The sequence below is a fragment of the Artibeus jamaicensis genome, unplaced genomic scaffold, assembly GCF_021234435.1.
Source record: "Artibeus jamaicensis isolate MK-2021 breed Jamaican fruit bat unplaced genomic scaffold, CSHL_Jam_final contig_64, whole genome shotgun sequence".
Lineage (NCBI taxonomy): Eukaryota > Metazoa > Chordata > Mammalia > Chiroptera > Phyllostomidae > Artibeus > Artibeus jamaicensis.
Window position 1 is genome coordinate 3,898,355 of NW_026521911.1, and position 22,326 is coordinate 3,920,680.

At 45.0% G+C, this 22,326-nt stretch overlaps 1 protein-coding gene across 1 annotated transcript in view; it reads right to left on the bottom strand.

Annotated features, from left to right (window-relative positions):
* Positions 1-21,830, bottom strand: part of MAP6 (microtubule associated protein 6) — a 76,701-nt gene extending 54,871 nt beyond the window's left edge. The window contains exon 1 of the mRNA XM_037131558.2: positions 20,306-21,830. Coding sequence (XP_036987453.2) covers positions 20,306-21,228 — 923 coding nt within the window. The 5' untranslated portion in view covers positions 21,229-21,830. The remainder of the gene's footprint in view (positions 1-20,305) is intronic.
* Positions 21,831-22,326: the final 496 nt, after the last annotated feature.

The following is a 22,326-nucleotide window of genomic DNA, read 5'->3' on the forward strand; positions in this document are numbered from 1 at the left end:
ATTTCCATACTATGAAACTGGCAAAATTTTAACTGACATTATAGGTAAAAGGTACACTTTAAAATTTTTTTCTTTTTTTTTTTATTTTTAGAGAGAAGGGAAGGGAGGGGGAAAGACAGGGACAGAAACATCAATGTGTGGTTGCCTCTCACATGGCCTGCACTAGGGACCGGGCCACAACCCAGGCATATGCCCTGACTGGGAATTGAACAGTGACCCTTTGTTTCGGAGACTGCTAAATCCACTGAGCTACACCAGCCAGGGCAAAAGGTACACTTTTATACACTATTAGGTAAAGGATAAATGAGTCCAATCAGTAAAAGGAACAATTTTCTAATGTCCAGTGAAATTGAATAACCCAAGACTCAATAATCTTACTTTTATTTTTTAATTTAATTTAATATGTTTTTTATTTTATTGATTATGCCATTATATTTATTCTATTTCCCCCCTTCATTTCCCTCCACCCTGCACACCCCCTCCCCCACCATTTCCCCCCTTTAGTTCATGAACACGTCTCAAGTTCTTTAGATTCTATATATCCCATACTATTCTTACCCTCCCCCCTATCTATTTTCTATCTACTGTCTATGCTACTTATTTTCTGTACCTTCTCCCCCTTCTCCTCCTCCCACTCCCCTGTTGCTAACCTTCCATGTAATCTTCATTTCTGTGGTTCTGTTCCTGATCTAGCTGTCCACTTAGTTTGCTTTTGTTTTAGGTGTGGTTCTTAATAATTGTGAGTTTGCTGTCCTTTCACTGTTCATCTTTTTTATCTTCTTTTTCTTAGATAAGTTCCTCTAACATTTCATATAATAAGGGCATGGTGATGATGAACTGCTTGAACTTGATATTATCTGAGAAGCACTTTATCTGCCCTTCCATTCTAAATGAAAGCTTTGCTGGATAGAGCAATCTTGGATGTAGGTCTTTGGATTTCATGACTTGGAATACCTCTTTCCAGCCCCTTCTTGCCTGTAAGGTCTCTTTTGAGAAATCAGCTGACAGTCTGATGGGAACTCCTTTGTAGGTGACTGTCCCCTTATCTCTTGCTGCTTCTAGGATTCTCTCCTTCATTCTAATCTCGGCTAATGTAATGATGATGTGCCTTGGTGTGTTCCTTCTTGGGTCCAAGTTCTTTGGGACTCTCTGAACTTCCTGGATTTCCTGAAAGTCTATTTCCTTTGCCAGAATGAGGAAGTTCTCCTTTATTATTTGTTCAAATAAGGCTTCCACTCGTGACTGTTCCTCTTCCCCTTCTGGTACTTCTATAATTTGGATGTTGGAGCATTTAAAGATGTCCTGGAGGTTCCTAAGCCTCTCCTCATTTCTTTTTGAATTCTTGTTTCTTCATTCTTTTCTGTTTGGTCATTTTTTCCTTCCTTCTGGTCTGCTCCCTTGATTTGAGTCCCAGTTTCTTTTCCATCACTATTGGTTTTCTGTGCATTTCCCTTCATTTCAATTAGTTTAGCCTTCATATGTTTCTCTAATTTGTGGCTAAAATCAACTAGTTCTGTGAGCATCTTTTTTTTTTAACTTTTTTATTGATTATGCCATTACATTTGCTCTATTCCACCCTCCATTCCCCTCCACCCTGCATACCCCTCCCCCACCATTTCTCCCTTTAGTTCATGAACACGTGTCTCAAATTCTTTAGATTCTGTATTTCCCCTACTATTCTTACCCTCCCCCCATCTATTTTCTATCTACTGTCTATGCTACTTATTTTCTGTACCTTCTCCCCCTTCCCCTCCTCCCACTCCCCTGTTGCTAACCCTCCATGAGATCTTCATTTCTATGGTTCTGCTCCTGATCTAGCTATCCTCTTAGTTTGCTTTTGTTTTAGGTGTGGTTGTTAATAACTGTGAGTTTGCTGTCCTTTCACTGTTCATCTTTTTTATCTTCTTTTTCTTAGGTAAGTCCCTTTAACATTTCATATAATAAGGGCTTGGTGATGATGAACTCCTTGAATTTGGTCTTATCTGAGAAGCACTTTATCTGCCCTTCCATTCTAAATGAAAGTTTTGCTGCGTAGAGCAATCTTGGTTGTAGATCTTTGGTTTTCATGACTTGGAATACCTCTTTCCAGCCCCTTCTTGCCTGTAAGGTCTCTTTTGAGAAATCAGCTGACAGTCTGATGGGAACTCCTTTGTAGGTGACTGTCCCCTTAGCTCTTGCTGCCTCTAGAATTCTCTCCTTCATTTTAATCTTGGCTGATGTAATTATGATGTGCCTTGGTGTGTTCCTTCTTGAGTCCAACTTCTTTGGGACTCTCTGAGCTTCCTGGATTTCTTGGAAATCTATTTCCTTTGCCAGATTGGGGAAATTCTCCTTTATTATTTGTTCAAATAAGTTTTCCACTGGTGGCTGTGCCTTTCCCCCTTCTGGTACCCCTATAATTCGAATGTTGGAACGTTTAAAGATGTCCTGGAGGTTCCTAAGCTTCTCCCTCATTTTTTCTGAATTCTTATTTCTTCATTCCTTTCTGTTTGATCATTTTTTCCTTCCCTTCTGGTCCACTCCCTTGATTTGAGTCCCAATTTTCTTTCTATTACTATTGGTATTCTTTGTATCACCATTCATTTCAATTAGTTTAGCTTCCATATGTTTCTCTAATTTGTGACTAAAATCAACCAGTTCTGTAAGGATCCTGATAACCAGTGTTTTGAACTGTGCATCTGAAAGACTGGCTATTTCTTCATCACTTAGGTCTATCGGTTCTGGGGCTCTGAGTTGTCCTAGAGCCATTTTTGGTCTATTCGTGCTGTTAAGTGAGCAGAGCGATGCCTTAGTTGTTTACCAGGACAGGGAGACCCAGGTCGCTGGTTTGTGATGCTGTGTGTGGGGACGTGGTCAGAGAGGGAGCAATGGCGGTCCTCTCTGCTCGCCCAGCGCATCCAGTCACTCCACACGCCTGGGACTTGTTTATCCGATGGGAATTGTGCAAGCCTGCTGCCCGCGCCGGCTTCCCTTCTCACTGGTTTCTCCGCACGTAAATGCGCGCCACCGACCGACCCACCGCGCCCCTTCTTTGTGCATTCCGGCAGCCAGCTCGCTCGGGATCGCGCCCTCGGTTGCCTGCACGCACCGCGCACCGCCCCGGGAATTTTTTCTTGCTAACCTGCTCTGCTGCTGGCCTCGCTCCTCGTACCGGTCCAGCTGAGTATCTAGTTGTCCTTTGGACTCCGTATTGTCGATTTTCCGTGTGGCTCTTTGGTTGTGTCTACTGTTGGTGTGTTCTTCAATTCTGTGAGCATCCTGATCACCAGTGTTTTGAACTGTGCATCTGAAAGTTCAGCTATTTCTTTGTCGCTTAGATTTATCAGCTCTGGGGCTCTGAGTTCTTCTTGAGCCATGTTTTGATCTGTTTGCACCTGTTATGTTTGAGGAGAGGCGCCTTAGCTGTTCACCAGGGTGGGGCCACCCAGGTCGCTGGGTTGTGATGCTTTATGTGGGGGCGGGGTCAGAGAGGAAGCAATGGCGGTCCTCTCCGCTCACCTAGTCCGCCTCACTGCTAGTCCCCACCTATTTATCTGAGTGCAAATGTGTGAGCCCGCTGCCCTGCGCTGGGGCCTGCTCGGTGTGTCTCAATGCTTGTCTCTTCACTGGTTTATCTGCACGCAAATGCACGACTGAAGACAGTCAGCCGCACCGCACCTTCCCTGGATCTGCCTATAGCTACCCTGCACCTGGGATCCTCGCCCTCAGCTGCCTGTGTGCCGCCGGGGTCAGGGGATCTTTTTTGCCCGACCTGCTCCGCTGCTGGCTTCGCCCCTCTCACCGGTTTAGCTGAGTGGTTCGTTGTTTTTGGACTCCGTATTGTTTGATTTTCTGTGGTTTGATTGCGTTTATTGTTGTTAAAACTTTGTTATTTTTAGATTTGGTTGTGCGGGGAAGCAAAGTGTTTCCACCTACGCCTCCATCTTGGTGGAAATCCAACAATCTTACTTTTAACTCAAATTCATTTCTGTGTAAAACATGTATAAGGATGTTTACTGCAGCATTACTTATGGTAGTTAAAACTTAGGAAAACCTAAATATAAATAGAGAAGATAAATGTGTGATATATTCCTGTGCAGACTGACTATACAGCTATTAAAAGAAGGAACTGTACATGAGTGGGTGTTTATGTGTGCTTGTATTCTTCAGGATATATAATGTTAGTGACAAAAATAAAGTCACAGAATGACACATACATTGTATGTCATGTAAGGGAACATGCACACGGGCAGCGATGCCTCACTCTGTCTGTGACAAAGAGGCGTGCGCACTGACTGGGCGGCGGCGGTGCGCTCCTGCAGGGCAGAGCGAGGAGCAGCACGGGTCCGGGCCAGGTGGGCAAAAAGAACTTTACTATGAAAAAAATGTTTTAGCACAAAAAAGGCTAGATGTAAATGTAATCAAACGTTAATTTTTAAGATTCTGGCTAGTGAGAATATGGGTGTTATACTGTTCTTTGCAGTATGGTTTTTAAAGTTCTAAAAAAAAAAAAAACCCCAGAAAATGCTTTGAAGGTTTCTTGGACAAAATACCACCGGATATTTAGATGGGAGCGAGGGCAGCATCAGATGGACGAAACAGAATCCTTGGCCGTGAGCTCCTTCGTCAATGCCCACGGACCCTCCTCTAACTACCCTGTGCTATCTACGGCAACACCCATGACAGGGGCGCTTTGGTATCACGCACCAGGGTCTTAAAGGCATCTTGGAGTGCTGCGGTTGAGTGAGAGGCGACTGGGCCGGAGCCCTAGTGGCAGGTGAGGAAAATGAAGCCCGAAGGAGAGGCTTGTCAGACATCAAGGCTCATCATCTTCATACTCCAGGGCTTTGCTCAAATGCCACTTCTTCAGAGGACAGCTCCAACTCCTGGTCCAGGTTAGGCCTGCCAGTTCCCGTTCAATGCTCTGCCAGCACCTTGTACCTTCCCTGAGTAAAATTCATCAGAGCTGTATTTAACAATTAGCCATCGGAATGCATGTTACACCGTATCGGTCATTACACTGCTCACTCCACGGTGGACTGTGTCCGCCTTGCTCACAGCTGCAATCCAAGAACTTAGCTCACAGTGTCTTCTGAGTGGTGCTCTCTCAGAGTCTAAACTGGTATTCATTTAGATTCCATGCTCACTTACAAGTGTTAATATTTGTAATTACAACTGCAAAGACCTCTGTGCTTACAAAACTTTTCACATCCATGCAACCTATGACATATATAATATTGCTCCATTTTCTTGAGGAGAAAATTGAGGTTCAGAGACTTGAAATAACTTCATCAGTGTTGTATAAATGGAAAGGCTGGGATTTGAACTGAGGTTTATCTGACATGAGATGTTTGGTTAACCCACTACTGAGCCATGGCTACCAAATCAGTAGCTGTGACTACTAATTTCCCTGGTGTTCCTCACCTTTTCTTCAGAAATCTTCCCTTTTCTCTCATCCCCAGCCCTAAAAGCCTTTCTTGGTTAAAAGCGTTCTTGCTTCTGCTGATGCACCATCTCCTCCCACCTCCTCTTTTTCCTCCATCATCATCATCATCATCACCACTGTCTTCATCATCACATTTCTCCCTACTATTGAAGTAGGAACGGATACAGAGTAAATCGGGATGTCCTAAACTGTGGACCTCATAGTCATATCCCCAGAGCCTAGCTCAGTGTCTTACTCATACAAAATACTCAACAAATATAAACTTAATTGAATTGAATTTAATAGAATTTGTTCATTCACAAATTAATAGTCTGCACCAAATTCACTCCATTCAGATAGAGACTAAAGGAGCACTTAGCCCTGGCCAGGTGGCTCAACTGGTTTTGCATTGTCCCATGCACCAAAGTTGCTGGTTTGATTCCCTGTCAGGGCCTATACCTAGGTTGCCAGTTCAATCCTGGTCAGGATGCACCTAAATTTTGGGTGAGATCTCTGGTCAGGGTGTGAACAGGAGGCAACCAAATCTTTCTTGCTTGCTTGCTTGCTTTCTTGCTGTCTTTTTCCTTCCATCCTACCTTCCTTCCTTCTTTCTTTCTCTCCTTTGCTGTCTCTCTCAAATCAAAAAGCATATCCTTGAGTGAGGATTTAAAAAAAAAAAAGCACTTATAAAGCATTGCCTTCTCACAAATGTGGTTTGGATTAGGACTATTATGATATGCTAAAGGGCTCCCCAGAGAATGGCGCTGTTACATTAGATTCTTAGCAGCTAAAAACACCAAACCTCTCTCCAATTCACAGCCAGCCTTTGGCAGACTTAAAAGATGCTGGGTCAGGGCTTCTTTGTGGACTCATAACAACCCTATCATGGTAGAGCTCTCTTTTGTGTTTCCTTAGGTGCTGAACCCAAGGCAAGTGAATTATGGCCCCATGCACCTTGTAATACAACCTATTCCTTGTTGATTTTTTAAAAGTCTCGTTCCAATTGCTGGGGAAACCCCACTCAAAATGGTCATGGCAGCCAGAGACTGATATTATTTCACAATGACAACTCGTGTAGCTTGTATGTTTGGTTGCTGTGAGAGACAGGTTGGTTATCCACTATATATGAAGACAAACTCTCATGCATACATTAGTGCCCAGTTGCTTTCAGTTGTGAGAAAACAAGAGTATGACTATGTGACTTGGGGAGAATAAATGATGTGCTTGATAAGGCACAGTCAAGCCACATATTCTTGGGCACTTCGTTCAAGAGGTTATTTGCTGCTTAAATATGGAGTCTGAAATGGGGCAGCACAGCATTCTGCTCTCAGTAACACAGAGCAGAGGTTGGCAAACTACAGTCCATGAGTCAAATCTGGCCCTCGACCTGGTTTTGTTCAGCCATGAGTTAAAAAAGGGTGTTATAAGTAAATATTTGCAATCAATATGATGAAATGGAATGCTAATTTTGAATCCCATTTCAGCGAATATTATTCCCCTAAGACATCTACTCTTCTCATGAGTAAACCTGTATTACAAAGGATTTGCATTCAATTATTATTTTATTTTTAATTTCATCAATAAAATGGGAAATTTGTTCTCTTGTTTTATATAATATTTAAGGGAAAAGCCTAAAATATTTGCTATCAATCCCTTTACAGTTTTGTTTATTGTTGATCTAGACCTTTCCACACTCGTCTCCTGCCATGTTGTTCCTCGAACTTGGAACACTCGTCATATCTGAGTATCCGTGGTCGCCCAAAGCAGGTCCAGCCCTCCATGCTCCAGCTGCCCCTTCCACCTGGAATGTGCCACTTCCCTGCGCTCCTGATTGCTCTGCCTACTGAAATTGGACTGATCTCCCAAGGCCTAGCTCAGAAGCCACCCTCCTTTCTGATGTCTTCCCTGATCCTCCAAGCCAGACTAAAAAATACTCAGAAAATCTCCTATCTGCACACTTCATGGCTCTCTTTGAAGAAATTCAGAACATCTGCACACAGAAATGCAAAATTACCTCTTTATATTAGCCAAGTGGTAACTCAGACCCACTGGGGATAATGACAAAGAGGATAGTTGCTCTTTATTGAGTGTTAACTATGGACTAGGCACTATACTAAGTACTGTACATACATCATTCATTCATTTGTTCAATTAAGATCTACGAAGCACCTCCTAAATACCATGCACTAAGCTTAGTGCTCAGGTTGCAATGGCAAATAAGAAAGGTAAGAGAGTCAAAGACTTAACCAAATGTTAAGTCTTTGCAAGACTTAACCTTGCAAGGTAGGTATTATTGGTTCTATTTTACCAATGAGGAAACAAAAATCCAAGGAGACAGGGTAAACAACTTGCCCGAAGATATGGGTAATAAGAAGTGAGCAGGATCTGGATGCAAAGCCCCAAACAAAGCTAGACATCTGAGAGAAGCTGGAATTACTAGTAGGTATTGTGTTCTTAAATGGCTTTCTTTGTTTTTATATTCTTGTTAAACACCTCGAGGAAGGAACATAGAATTCATCATTTTTGCCTTCCTCGTGGAAATAACTCCATGCTTTTGACACACTGCACAGGTCCACCTCCTTCAGGAATTGTACCTGATTTAGACTAAGTTAGAACCCTACCTGTACCTACATTCTCTCAATACCCTATGCATCTTCCTGCTACTGTACTTACTACCACAACTACAATTTTTAAAGCATGTTTCTCTCACTAGACCAGCATCTCTTTTAGGACACGTGCTACATTCATTTCTGTGTCCCCAGGTCCCAGCATAGTGCCTGATACAGATGTGATAGAGGTTTACTAAGTGAATAAATAAAAGAACTTTATTGGTAACCTACTCTGGTGATGATAAAAGTAGCCAGCATGTACTGTGATAGGTATGTGCTGGGTAAACGTATCACCTTTCTCCATCTTCATCACGGTGCTGTGAAGTCACTAACGTGTAATGATCTCAAGGTCACTCAGATTTTAAGTTACAAGGGAGATTTTAATGGCCACCAAATCCTTCGCGGGACACCTCCCAGGACTCATACAGCCATCTTTTCCATGAATCTGCCAATAATTAACCAACCTTTGCTGTGGCCCTGGAGAGCCCTGGCCCCTGATTTTAACCCTCACCAGGCCCTTCCTGGTACTTAGACACTGGCTGGCATCCATGTTACCTCCCTCATGAGACAGCAAGCCCTGTGCACAGGGGTCCCGGGCTCTGCACCTTGGATTCTCAGAGCTCATACCTCCAGCCGTCGCATGCTGTTAAAATGCTGCATTGAATTTGGAATAAAAATAATATTAAGCCCACTGCATTATTATTATGATATTATAATCAAATAAATCCAACCTAATTCCCTGCTTTTATAGTATAAGCCTCTTTCACAATGGACTAAAAGCCCTGAAGGATAGCAAGGCTTTAGAAAGAAGATGGGAGGAGGGGAGGAGGGAAAACGGTGAGCCAAATCCAGCTGTACTTTAATGTGGGGCTTGTCAAGGCCCAGCTCAGGCTGTCATTTGGCTAGATCCCCTGCTCAGGCCCCCGTGATTTTAATGTAAAACCAGGACTGAGAACCTCCAGGAAAGAGCATCAGGTGTGTTGTGAGAAGCAGTGGACAAAAAACGCTGGAAGCACCAGAGAGGTCAGATCCTAGAAAGCGTTGAGGCCAATGTGTCTGGGCCTTGCCCTGGAGATGAAGGGGATCCACGAAGAGAGAGTTCATGGTCAGGGGTAGTGTGACCACCTACCCCTCTCCACTGCAGAGACAGGCTGGTGAGGGAGAACGGCCTGGGCTTGGGACAGCTGGAACCACAAAGACAGCGTGAAGGGTGGGGTGGGGGTGCACAGCAGCCCTCCCAGGAATGACACGGCAAACTGGGGGGCAATGCAGGGGTCCACGTGAGCACATAGCTAAGACACAGCTGTAGGCTGGAATGAGGACAACCAGGTTCCTGAGCCAGCTCAGCCACTGACTGGTTGCATGACCTGTGTCCGCAGACCTCTGTCCCCAGACCTCCTGGACTCATCTTTAAAGAGAGAGGTTTACCTTAAAAGGTCATTATGAAGTCTAAAGTTTAAAAAATGTGTTAAAGCAATTGGCACAGGGTAAGCACTCGGCAAATGAGGTTGAAACTCAATTACGTCTCTGTTCTAACATTGTGTTCTTTTGCATTCTGCCATTGTCTGCCTTATGCCTCTCACTATAGTTTAATAGAAAACAATTCTTAGGGGCTGAGAAGATTGTAAAAATGCACTCTAGGATATGCCGCAACATGGGCCAACGTTTTCAAATCACTGCATGAAACAGACAGTGAGCACAGGGCACAGCGCGGCGGAGAAGGCAATGCTTCAGAGAGGCACTTATGGTGGGTTTTGCGGCTTGGAGCCTGGGCTCAATTTTCCCACCATAAAAGGTTACACCATGCTTGGTCCAGTGAAACCCTCTTCATTCAGCTGGAAAACAAATACAAAATGGCAATGAACTATGCTAGCATAGGGGGAATAGAGAGGCATTCTCTTGGCATGTGCGTGGTTCCTGCAGGTACCCCCAAGACCAGAGGCGGGAGAGGTGGGAGGCTGGGACAATGGCGAGGCCTATACTCTCGCTCTCAGAGGGGGAAGACACACGGACACCAAAGGTCCGTCCCTGACCAATTCTTCTTCTGTCCATCCCTGGTATGTTGGCACTTCCTGGGCTCTGGCCTTCTTCTTCTCTCCTCCTCACCCTCTTTATTCTCCACCCCCCCCCATGCCTGCAGGTCTGACCCTCAGTGACAGCTAGTGTCCAGACCTTTTTACTGATCTGCCCTTTCTCCTGAGCATCCTATGTCTCCATTCACTTAGCTTGTGATGTGTTTTTTTTTTGATTGAGGGAAAACTTGTATAGAATAAAGTCTATAAATCTTAAATGTCCATGTGTGTAGCCCCACATAACCACCCCCCGGATGAAGACACAGAACATTCCCAGCATCTCAGAAGGTCCCCTCGTGTTCCTCCACCAACTGCCCACCCACCCCTGGGGATCACCACTATTTTCACTTCCATCGCCACGAATTATTTTTGCCTGTTTTTCAAATTCATATAAATGTAAGTGAGCTTGTATGTGGTGTCTTTCACTTATCATCATGGAGATCTATCCATATCACCGATGTTGCTGTGGTTTCCTTTTTATTGCTGTAGAACAGTGGTTCTCAACCAGAGGCACTTTTGCTACACCCTCGAGTGTGGGTGGCTTTTTGCAATATTTGGAAATATTTTTAAAAAATTTTTAACCTCACCTGAGGACATTTTCTCATTGCTTTTAGAGAGAGGGGGAGGGAAAGAGGAAGGGAGAGGGTAAAACATCATTGTGAGAGAGGAACATCAACCAGTTGCCTCCTGTATGCACCTAGACTGGGAATTGAACCCACGAGCTTAGGTATGTGCCCTGACTAGGTGTCAAACCCATGGCCTTTCCGTTACCAGATGATGCTCCAACCAACTGAGTCATACAGGCCAGGGCTGGAAATATTTTTGACTGTCAGATCTTAGGGTGAGTGCGGTGGGGAATGCTGGCGGCATGGAGTGGACAGAGGCCAGGGATGCTGCCAAACAGCTCACAATGCACAGGACCGCTCCTCACAACAATGGTCCAAAATGCCAAGGGTGCCAGGACTGAGAGACCCTGTATATTGGTTTCCTACAGTTCCTGTAACAAATTGCCCCAAACTAAATGACTCAACACAACATAAATGTATTATCTTAAATGTATGACAGTTCTGTAGGTAAGAAGTGGGAAATGGGCCGGCCCCACTGGCTAAAATCAAGGTGTTCCTTCTGAAGGCCCCAGGCGAGAATTCATTTCCTTGTCTTCCCCAGCTTCTTAGGGGCTGCTGATACTCCGTGGCTTGTGTCCCCAAGCCTTTATCACACTCCATCACTGTGGCATTAATCCTTTCACTCATAACTACATCTGTGATTACAGTGGACTCATCTGGATAATCCAGGATATTCACCCACCTCAAGATCCTTAACTTAATCATATATGCAAAGTCCCTTTTGCTTTGTAATATAATATATTCACAGGTTCTAGGAACTAGGCTGTGGGTAGGCAAAGGCAACATCACTGTTTACCATTCCTTGCCATAAGCTGTTCCACTGTATGGATACACCACAATTTATCTATGCTATAGTTGGTGGACATTTGGTCTGTTTTTACTTTTTAGCTATTATTAATAAAGCTACTCTATACATTCTTGTACAAGTCTTCTGCACCTATTTCCATTAAGTATATACTCAAGTGTGCAGTTGCTGGGTCATAGAGTAAACATATGTTTAACTTCAGTAGATAAGGCTAAAGTTTTACAAAAAAACTTTACAAAAAGTGATTGCACCAATTTACGCTCTCACCATCAAGGTGGGTTTCTCTTTCACTCTCCACTGAACATGTCTGTGATTGCAGACCTCCCAGAGACACCTCAAATTCAACTTCTCCAAACTGTGCTATCTAGCTCAGTGAGCAATTGTTTCCCCAGATATCCAAAGCATGGAATCTGGGAAGCACCTAGACGCCTCCCTTTCTGCCCACTTGCAATTAGCCTCTACATTATTTTGTTCTGTCGCATCAGCGCTTGTTGACAGTCTTTCCTTGCTGGAGGTCTCCATCTTCTCACTTTGTCCTTCCTGGACTCCATGCTCCCCATCTAACCCCCTCCAACCCGACCTTCCCACTGCGGTCACAGTCACCTTTTCTAAAATCCGAAACCTAATCCCGCTTCTTCCCTTTGCTCACAGGGTGAAGGAGCTGGCCCCAGCCTCCTTACCCCGTCTGTCTCCATCCATTCTATCCTCATTCAGTGAGACCTCTCAGTTCTCCCTGCATAGAACCACTTACAGTTTGCTCAGATTGTCACTTCCCCCACTCAATGTCTACTCATCTTTGAAGATTCAGCCTGCTAGTCCCTTCCCCACTGACCCCTCTGCCTGATATCCCTCAGACCAAGTAGACTCACCCCTTGCTTTCCTCCGCGCCCACCACACCCTGCACAAACTTTTTATTAGAGTACCTGTAACTTTTCTCTTGCCTCTGCCTAATAAACATAAATGTTTTAAGAGCAAGGACTACTTTGTTATCCTAGGAATTAGCCTGCTATATGGTAGACACTAATCAATGTTTACTGGAATGAAACTGAGTTGACAATACATGTTAATGTAACACAGAGGAAGTGCCGTGCAGGGAAGTATTGATGTTGGTGTAATTTTTGCAGGGCTACTGTAGAGAGTGCACGAGAAAATGCATCTAGGTTTTCTAATGGCCTGCCAGGCACATAGTAGGCACTCAATTAGCTACTATTATTATTTCTAACAGTGAAAACCAGATCTTCAGTGAATATGAAGAGGATGTTTAGCTGCTCATCCAGGCCTATCTGGCAATTTTCTTCTTTTAGTAAAGAATTATACGCTTACCTGTCACATTTATACGCCTGGCATAATTTGTAAAGCCAAAGCTATGTGGATGAGGGAGATCACTCCTTAAGCCTAGTGAACATTTGTTAAATCATTTTAGCTTTGTGTCTGAAACACTGATTAATTTTTAGTGATTGTTGATTTAGAACTAATCTGGCTTGACTTTTTTAAAGTTCATATATGCATTAGATGGCGGCGTTTCCTAGGAGAGCAACCAAGAGTTGATTGTGTTTATCTCATCTCCTCTCTTCCTTGTGGGTTAGTCTCAGGCAGTGTTATACCTCCAAGAGTTAACTGCACAAGGTCAACCAGTGATCTAGCAGATGCTCCGCACACAGTAATTCCTCAGTAAACATTTCCAAATGGGCATAAGGCATCACTGAAGTATCCAATGTGACTTCCACGGTGTCTCGCTGCTGGTTTTCTTCCTCGTCCTCTGCTCACTCCTTTGTCTTTTTCACGGCATTCCTTCTGCCGTCCGTACCCCCACATACTTGCACCACTCACAGCTCCACTCTCTGGTGGCTAATTCCCCTTCTCTGGGAGTGATCCACCTCCTCTCACGGCTTTAACAACGTCCACAGGGTGTTTCAAATCTATGCTCACAGCCCAGATCTCTCCCTCATGCTTCAGACCCATTTACTCAATGCCCACGAACACTTCTTCAGAGAACTCTGATTCCAGACACTAAAAAATAAGCTCAACTTCCACGCCTGATGTTTTTTCCTCCTCTATAGTCATTATAAGTCTCCAATCCCTAGCCACGGTTCTGGTCTGTCATTCTCTGTGCATTGTTTCAATAGCTGCCTTACAGGCCTCCTTTTCTCTAACTCCCCCAGGTCACACCAGCCAGTGGGAGCTGCTTAGAGTCTTTCAGTGACTCATTTCTTTAGGAGAAAATCCAAACTCCCTAACCAGGAATATAAGACTGTTCCTAACCTAGCCTATGCCTGCCTCTCAGAGCAGAAAAAGAAAAGAAATAGTAAATAATAAGAGCAAATTTTACTGGGAAAAGAGATCATCAACAAAACCAAAGTTTGATGCTTTGAAAAAACTGAAACACTAAACAACCTCAATAAGACTAATCATGAAAAGAGAGAGAGAGAAGGCACAAATTAATATTAGATATGAAAAGGGACTAGATACAAATAGAGATTATTTTGAAATCCACAAGAAAATGCTATGATCAATGTTATGTCAATAAATTTAAAAATTAGAAAAAAATATAAAAATTTCCAGAAAATATCAATAGCTAAAATTAGTTTGACAAGAAATGCAAAAGCTGGATAAGTGAATGAAGGCAGAAAATCATTGGTAAAAAAATAATCTCTCCATGAAAAAGACACCAGGGACAGAAATCTTCACAGAAGAATCTGATCCGATATTTAAGGACCGGCTCACATGTGAATTGTCCCAAACAGCTGAAAAGGGAGAAACTTTCTTATCTAATTTTATAAATATAACTTTGATTCCAATATTGCACAAGACCAACCTAAAAATAGAAACAAACTGTAAACTAATTTTACTTATGAATATGTATGCAAACATTTCTTTAATTTTTATCAATTACCTATTTTACATTCACTATTATTTTATATTAGTTTCAGGGGTGCAGCATAGTGATTAGACAATCACATACTTTACCAAGTCTTCCCCCTCATATTTCCGCTCCCCGCCTGGCACCACACATATTTATCACACTATTAATGGCTACATTCCCTGTGCATCCCCATGACTACTCCGTACCCACCAATCTGTACTCCTCCCTCCCTTCACCTTTCTCACCCAGTCTCCCAACCCCCTTCCCTGTATGCAAACATTTCAAACAAAAAATAGCAAACCAAATTCAGCATCATAAAACAAATTTTTCTCTAAGCAAGGTTTATCTTAGCAATGCAAAGATGATTCAACAGCAGAAAAAATTTATCAATGGATTTCAAAAGAAAAACCATCTGGTTATTTTAGTGATGCAGAAAAAGCATTCAATACAATGCAATACCCATCCACATTTTTAGAAATCCCTAGGAAATGAGGATAAAGGGAAGGTTCTTCATCTGAAATGAAGCTATCTCATAAAAATAAAAAGAAAACCGCATACTTAGTGATAAGACTTTAGAAGCCTCCCTGTATCCCAAGAAAAAGATGCACGTTAGCATCTACAGTCAAATCTACACCAATACCTCACCGATGCAGCAACACACACACAATGCAAAGCTACATAAATACTGGAAAGGAAGACAAATTAGTATTTGCTAAAAACATACATTATCTTCACAGATAATCTAAGAGTCTACAGCAAAACTAATTTGGGTAGTGTGGTAAGATTGCTGAATACAAAATTAACATATAAAAATTAGTGCATATGAATGATAACAAATTAGAAAATGTAAAAAAACCCCCACTCTTTACAGTAGGAAGAATAATTTAAAAGAGCTTAGACAAAAACAGATGATAGTTTGGCATTAGCTCAGATGAACAGAAGAGATCTCGGAAATATCCATATGCAAGCAAATGTGAACCTCATGTGAAAGAGGAGATGTTAGTGTGGGGAAGTTGCACTTTTTAAGAGGGTGTTAGGATAAAGGACTTTCCCTATGGGTCAAAGGAAATTAGCTTCTCTACCTCATTCCATATGCAAAGTAAAACTCCAGTTAGATAACTGAGACTTAACTATAGTAAAATAAAACTTAAAAACTATTACGTGTGACTTTTTTTGGAGAAAATTACAAAATGTAAGTGAAGGACATAAAAGTCTTAAGTAAATGGTGAGCAACACCAGATTTCAACGTGGGAAAACGCAAAACCTTAAAGACATCAAGTCTTTCCACGCAGAGTTTTCCCAGATAAAAGCCTGAGGTTCACTTGCATCAAAATCACCTAGAGTGCTTTTGAAAATGCAGATTCTTAGGCTCCATTTTAAACATACTGAATTAGCATGTCTGAGGATGAGGCCCAGGAATATGAATTCTAGAAAGCTCTCCAGATGACTCTTTTCATGTGCCAAAGTTTGAGGGCCTCTGCCTTGGGGAAGAAGGCCATAAACGAACTACGCATGAGAATCATCTGGGAGAGTTTTTAAAAATTCAGATGCCCAGGCCACACCTCAGACCAAGCCAATCAGAATTTCTGGGCAGGGTACCTGTGGGACAGCATTTTAAAAGTTCTGCAGTGACTCCGATGCGTAGCCAAGGTTGAGGACCCCTGTCCTGGATGAGAGTGAAGTGAAAGTCAGGTCTGTAAGGTTTGCTGCTCTTCCACACTTGAACATTTACTGCTAGTGCTAGCCTAGTAGGAAATGGGCTTTATTTTGATTAAGGGAGACAGTTTTCTTACATAAGGGTTATGACTTATCCATTTGGTATCCCCGGAATACGTCTGATAGATATATAGCAGGAGCCTGGTGATCATTTTCTGAAATAAATTCAACTAAATGAAACTGAATGAAATGAATCGGTATGTAAGCGAATAAAATTTTCACCAAACGCTAACAATTCCACTGGATTCAACCAACCTACATCGCACCTAGGCACAGTATTATGTGTAAGAGGTTTAGAAGTGAACGAACTACAGCTTTTCTCTTCAACTGTGCACAATCTGGTGGGGGAGGCAGGAGCAGATCAAAGTATTTTTAGAAGTGTATGAAACATTAAAAGGGAATAAAGGAAAATCCGATTCTGAATGGCAGAACCTGGAAGGCAGCATCGACGAGTGGCGCCGAAGTATCGCCGTGACTTACCTAGGAAGAAAGGGAGAAACGAGGAAACGCGCAGGCGCTGCAGGCGTAGGGCAGCCCGCAAGGCACAAGCCAGGTCAGACGGCCTTTCTCTAACCTTCACGGAGACTGCGGGGCAGACATTAAAGGGTTCTTTTCTTTCTAATTTCCTTGTGACGGCTCTCATTTTTCAAGTATTTTGCCTCCGGTTTATTAATTCTACCTCCTGGTGCCTCAGCTGATTTCTTCCAGGAAAAAGTTTCATTAACATTTCTATGGGGAGCACCTGCTACCCCATCTATCCCTATTAACTGATGGCGAGGGCAATGGGTTGACTGGGGAGGGGAATTTAAATCCCCTCCTCGCGACTCTTCATTTTCTAATTGAGAATGCCAGGTCTAAAGTCATAAATGGCCGACCAGTAAAATCCATTCTTAACATTAAAAACGATAACAAAGACATGCTTCTCAATTTTATATCATCCGTGTAATACGAATGTGTTGAAAATTAATCAACTTCATGATTGTGAATAATTCTAAAGATGCCTTAGATACCATTTGAATGCAAAAAATCCCAGGGTAGTGCGGGTAAGCTGTGTATTAAATGAACTGTTAAATAGGGAAGGTTTCTCAAAACCATAGCATCAAAAGACATTCGATATTATTTGCTGAATGTATATTGTAGACAAAACCAATTAGTATGTATATGAATCTGAATGCTGAATGAATATTTTACATTATATACCAATAAATTAAGCTGATGGATTGATTATGTGTCCTTTATTTAAGCAAACCGCCTGCATTGTTGTCATGCGGCAGATGTCCTTTGTGAAGCCTGTGAGATAAGCCAGTCACCATGGGGTAAACCACCATGATTTATGTAGGGTGACACAAGAAAAGGATTTGTAAATCAAATTATCATTGAAATGGAACCCAACTTGGCTGCTAACGGTAGGCAAGGCTCACTGATAACAGACCCAGGGCATAAATTCACCAGATATTCAGAGTCATAGCAAGAAAAAAAAAAAAACGTGAGAACAATAGGGAAGGAAAATCAATGTTCCTGATAAGCCTACAATTTCCAGGCATTTTTCTTTATATTTAATTAATTTATTATCTTATTTTTCATATCTACTTTCACCCGAAATGCATTTCTCTATTATTGGTTTATTTTTCTTCTGAAACAAACAAAAAAATCAAACAAAAAATTTGATTTAAATTTCAAATAAAATTTGTCATGCACTTATATTGTCCATGAAAGAAATCAATGTCTCTTATCAATATTCATTCTCTTAATATTTCAAAACCCTTCTAATTATCCAGCAAAATGGAACTTCTGCCCCAAATCCTGTGCCTAATAAAATTTTATAGAAGACCCAAAAATTAGAAAAAATATTTTTGAGTTGTTCAGAGGTTCCTTTTTTTGGATCAGCTATGAGAGTATAGCCTTCTGCTGCTAAATCCAATCACTTACAGTGTGTGCGTGGTGCCAACCATAAAGCATGACACGCTTCCTGCAGAAGGAAGCAGAGTTCAGGTGTTGTCTGGGGGAAGAGGCTCTACGGAAACATGTAGGAGCCAAATATTCGGGGTGAGTTGTATCCAACGGGTGGGTCATTCCCTGACTGTACGGCCAGTCATCCTTGGACAAAGCTAGTCCCACCCGCTGGGAATCATAAACTGAGTGGGATCACTGAAGCAGGTGTGAGAATCTGGAATCTCCCTTGATTGGCACTGACTCTATGGGAGTGAGGAGAGGCAGTTACTGCCTGGTGGGTGTTAAGGTTCCACCTTCCACAGGGTCGTAAAAAGGAAGTAGGAAGATAGAGGCCAGGCCAAGGATCTGTGACCTTAGGGTGCTCAGGGAATGAAGTAAGGCCCTGTAAATAAGAAAGCCACAACAGAATCACAAAACCACATCTTGGCTTTGTTTTTTTATGCCCCTTGCTTATTTGCTTCCTTTCTTTTCTTTTTGATGCTCCATTGGTAGCAGCATAAAGATTTATGAAAATTTTACCTCCTGAGGGCTAAGAATCAAGGAAGAGGATCATGTTCTTGCATGACCCAGAGCTTCAAAGGGAAGTGGTGTACTCCTGGGGGACCAGTGTGGTCATGGTAACGATAAACCAAGAGAAAAATGCCAAGTGGGATGTGGAATTCAGGGAGATGGAGTCGTGCCCAACAGATTAGCTACTGCTTCTCACTGGGAAATACTTTCCAGAGTTAAAACCTGGGAGGGGAGGGGATTTTGTCTTAGCAAAAGAGGATGACTATCTATGCTACTCTTCCCTCAGCATGTAAAGAAGTGGCTGTTATATTCGCTGAAGAAGGACATCAGTCTGCTAGGGGGCTACACCTAGGATCTTGGCAAAAAACACTAACCCTGCAGTCCTCCTGGCCACACCCTCCAGGCTGCAGGAGGCAATTAGTTGTGGCATCAATGAAGGACCCTATGAGCCACACTCTGGACACCTTTCACCCAATTATCCATCATGCAGCCTGCTTCCCCAGAGACCTCCAAGCCCCATGTAATGTGTTCAGAGTCAACTGTGATCTGTTAGCTGGTTGATCTGGGTTGAAACATAAGGGCAGGACTGAAAGCTATGCATTCAGAAAATACAGATTGGATATAAGGATGAGAAAGCAGGCCGGGAGGGATGAGACTACAGCAGAGGGAGAATTCCAGAAGAATGGAGACAGAGAGACGTTGTGCACTTGCTTAAAGACATTCATTTACAGGGAACTTAAATGCACTAACAAGGGGGTTCTTGGTGGTAAGAGAATGGGAGACACATCTGTAGAACATGGAGGGACAGGAGAAAAGACACATAAGAAGGCCGGAAGTGAAAATCAGAATAATGAGGCATTGTGTAGACCGTTGGAATGGAACCAAAACACACTAGTCATCTACAATGTGCAGGCAGAATTCTCCCCAGATCCATTTGATTTAATCCTCGAAATGTCTAGTATAGTGCCTGGCATAGAGCAGGTTTTCAAAAATATGTTGAATGTTCATATTAAATTAATAAATGAGCGAGCACTTTCAAGAGAACAATCTATTATCAGTCACATCAGGTAAGAACCTGAGGCCCAGAAAAAAAACTTGCCCCACGTATCAGACAGTAAGAAACCCAAGGAGTCTGAGTTCAGAGCCTCAGCTAGGAGGGGGATCTATACGGATCCTCTTTTCTGGAATCTAGAAAAGGGTGTGGTGCTCAGGAATCTCCCAGGGACTGAGAGAGTTGAGGGAAGAATGAAAGGCCAAGTGAACGGGGCTGGGGCGGGGATGGGGGTGAGGCTATTGATCGCTGGGAAAGAACTTCTCTTCTGGAAGGATGGGGCCCTGAGGGAAGGCACCAAGGCTGGTGTGTGGCAACCGAGCCAGCAAAGGCGGCATTTAGACTAATGCCGCTGGTAAGTTGAAGTTGAGTGGGGCGGAATGAAATCACAGCCTGTGAAAAAATTGCAAAGGGTCTTTGTTGGGTGCGTAGGGATTTGTAGTAGGGCGGGATGGGAAGAAAGGTGGCTGAGGTGGTAGAGTGAAAGACCAGGGCAGGCCCGGGAAAAGGGACTTAGGAAAGAACAGAAGGAAATCAGCCGTGGCAGGGTGCCTGGGATGGGGCTGGGGAGAGGGTGTGGCCTGGGAGGGGAGGGGAGGCTGATGTGAGGCCTAGGATGTGCGGATTGAATCCTGGGCAGTCTTCAGAAGGAAAGGGTGACCAGCCCCGTTGCAGGAGCTGTGTCCGGCGCCTCACCTGTAGGAGCTGCTCACTGCACTCGCCACCTCCTCGCGGATTTGCCTATTGAGGGCATCAGCTGCCGCACGCCCCTTGCCACCCTCGGGGCCCGCGACCTGGGCCTGGGCTGCGGGCAGCAGCGTCTGCTCGTGCCCCAGCCCCTCAGGGCGACGCACAATCCAGGCGGGCCCGGCCTTCTTGCGTGTCTCGCGCTCGTCCGCACCCGATGCCTTTCCTGCCGAGAACGCACCGGCTCCACCAGGACCCACTGCCTGCTCCGGAGCCTCAGCGGCGGCCTGCACTGGCCAGCGCTCCTGGCTCTGAGGCCGGCGCCTGGGCGCACCGAGAATAGGCGCTGAAGCCTGGGAGGACGTGGGGATCTGCACCGGTTTGGGGATCCACGGGTGGTCCCCACGTCGCGGCAGCGGCCAGGCGCGAAAGTCCTTCTGGTACTGGGTCTCGCGCTCGAAGGGCGCGTCGGAAGGCTGGTACTCGCTGCGCGGTCGGCAGCTTGGCTCGGGCCGCTGCACCTTCCAGGCGCGGTAGTCCTGACGCATCACCGAGTCCACAGGGCCCGCGCCAGAGGCGGAGCCGGAGCCTGAGCCCGGGCCGGAGCCCAGTGTGCTCCGGCCAGAGGCGGCAGCCGCCTCGCGTTCGCCACTAGGCCCGGGAGCCGGCCCTGTTGCCCGGGCAACTGCATCCAACTCGCCCTGGGCCGGCTGAGTCTCTATGGCGACCGCCCGCGCCGAGGGGGGTGCGTGCGCCGGCTGCGCCTGCTGTTGCTGCTGCTGCTGCGGCGGCGGCGGCTGCGGCGGGGCGCCTGGGTGCTCGGTGGCCTCCGAGTACTTGGTGAAAACCAGGGGAACGGCGATGTCCGCCTTGTCCAGCTGGTTCCAGAAGCGGGCGATGCAGCAAGCCCGCGTGATGCACGGCCACGCCATGATGTTAGTTGCAAAGCTGGCCTTCCCTTCTTTTTGTGTTTCTAAAGCAAGTCTGTAATCTTCCTCAGTCGCTTGGCGCTTGACCAGCCAGCCAATCTGATTCCCACCGTGTTTTCCTTGGTGGCCTGAGTACCTCGCCCTCCTCCCTCAGAAAGCACCCCAGGAAGGTCAGGGCAGCAAAACTGTCACGGAGATAAAGTCCCTCGATTACCGACTGCAAAGGTGTTGGGAACGCAGTCTGCTGCAGGCTCGGGAGGTCAGAGACCAGGCGTCCCGGAGTCCCGGAGCGAAGGCGTCTGGGCCGCGCCCTTCCCTGAGGCTGCGGCGGTGCTCAGACCCCAGCGAAGCCAGGGACGCGAGGCGAAGTGGCCGCGGTCTTAAGCCATGGCGCAGAGGAAGGGCAGGACAGTGTGGCAGCGGGGTCCACGGATGAACCTCTATTCTCCTTCCCACCGGCGTCCGGTCGCAGCCGGCTACCTAGCAGGGCTCGGAGGAGATCACCTCCAGCGAAGGCCAAGCATTGCTGCCTCTGCCGCTGCTCCCAATGATGCTGCTGCAGCTGCTGCCGCCGCCGTCTCTGCTGCAGGGAAGCGGCCCCACCCTTTTCCGCCACTGAGCAGGGGAAAAAATCCAGGAAAGACTGAGAGAAAGCGCGCTGCAGGAAAAAAAAAAAAATCACCTGCTGTCGTCAGTGTGCGCTTCTGGGAGCTCGCCCTCTCTCTCTTTTCCCTCCTCCCTCCACTCTAGCACCTCCTCCCTCCTCCGCTCCTAGGCAACGGCAGAGTCCGGGGCCGAGATGGGTTCAAGTCCTAGGCTCCTGCTACTTGCAGTTATTCATGCTGGTCGTTTCCCTTCCGGGGTCCTTTGGCTCTCTTTTGTAAAATAGGGTCCATTAAGGGGGTAGGGGGAGGTAACTGTAAAAATCGTAAAAATCATGGAGGAAACCACTAGTGAAATGTCTGTCCCAGGATAGAGACTTTTGTAAAAAGGAGTTAGCGTTATTGGCCAAGGTGACTGGATTTGAACCCAGTTGGACTGGCCCCTGATCCAAGCAGTTACAGTCTTGTGCGCAAGCCTTGCTCATACGTGTCGGGAGGG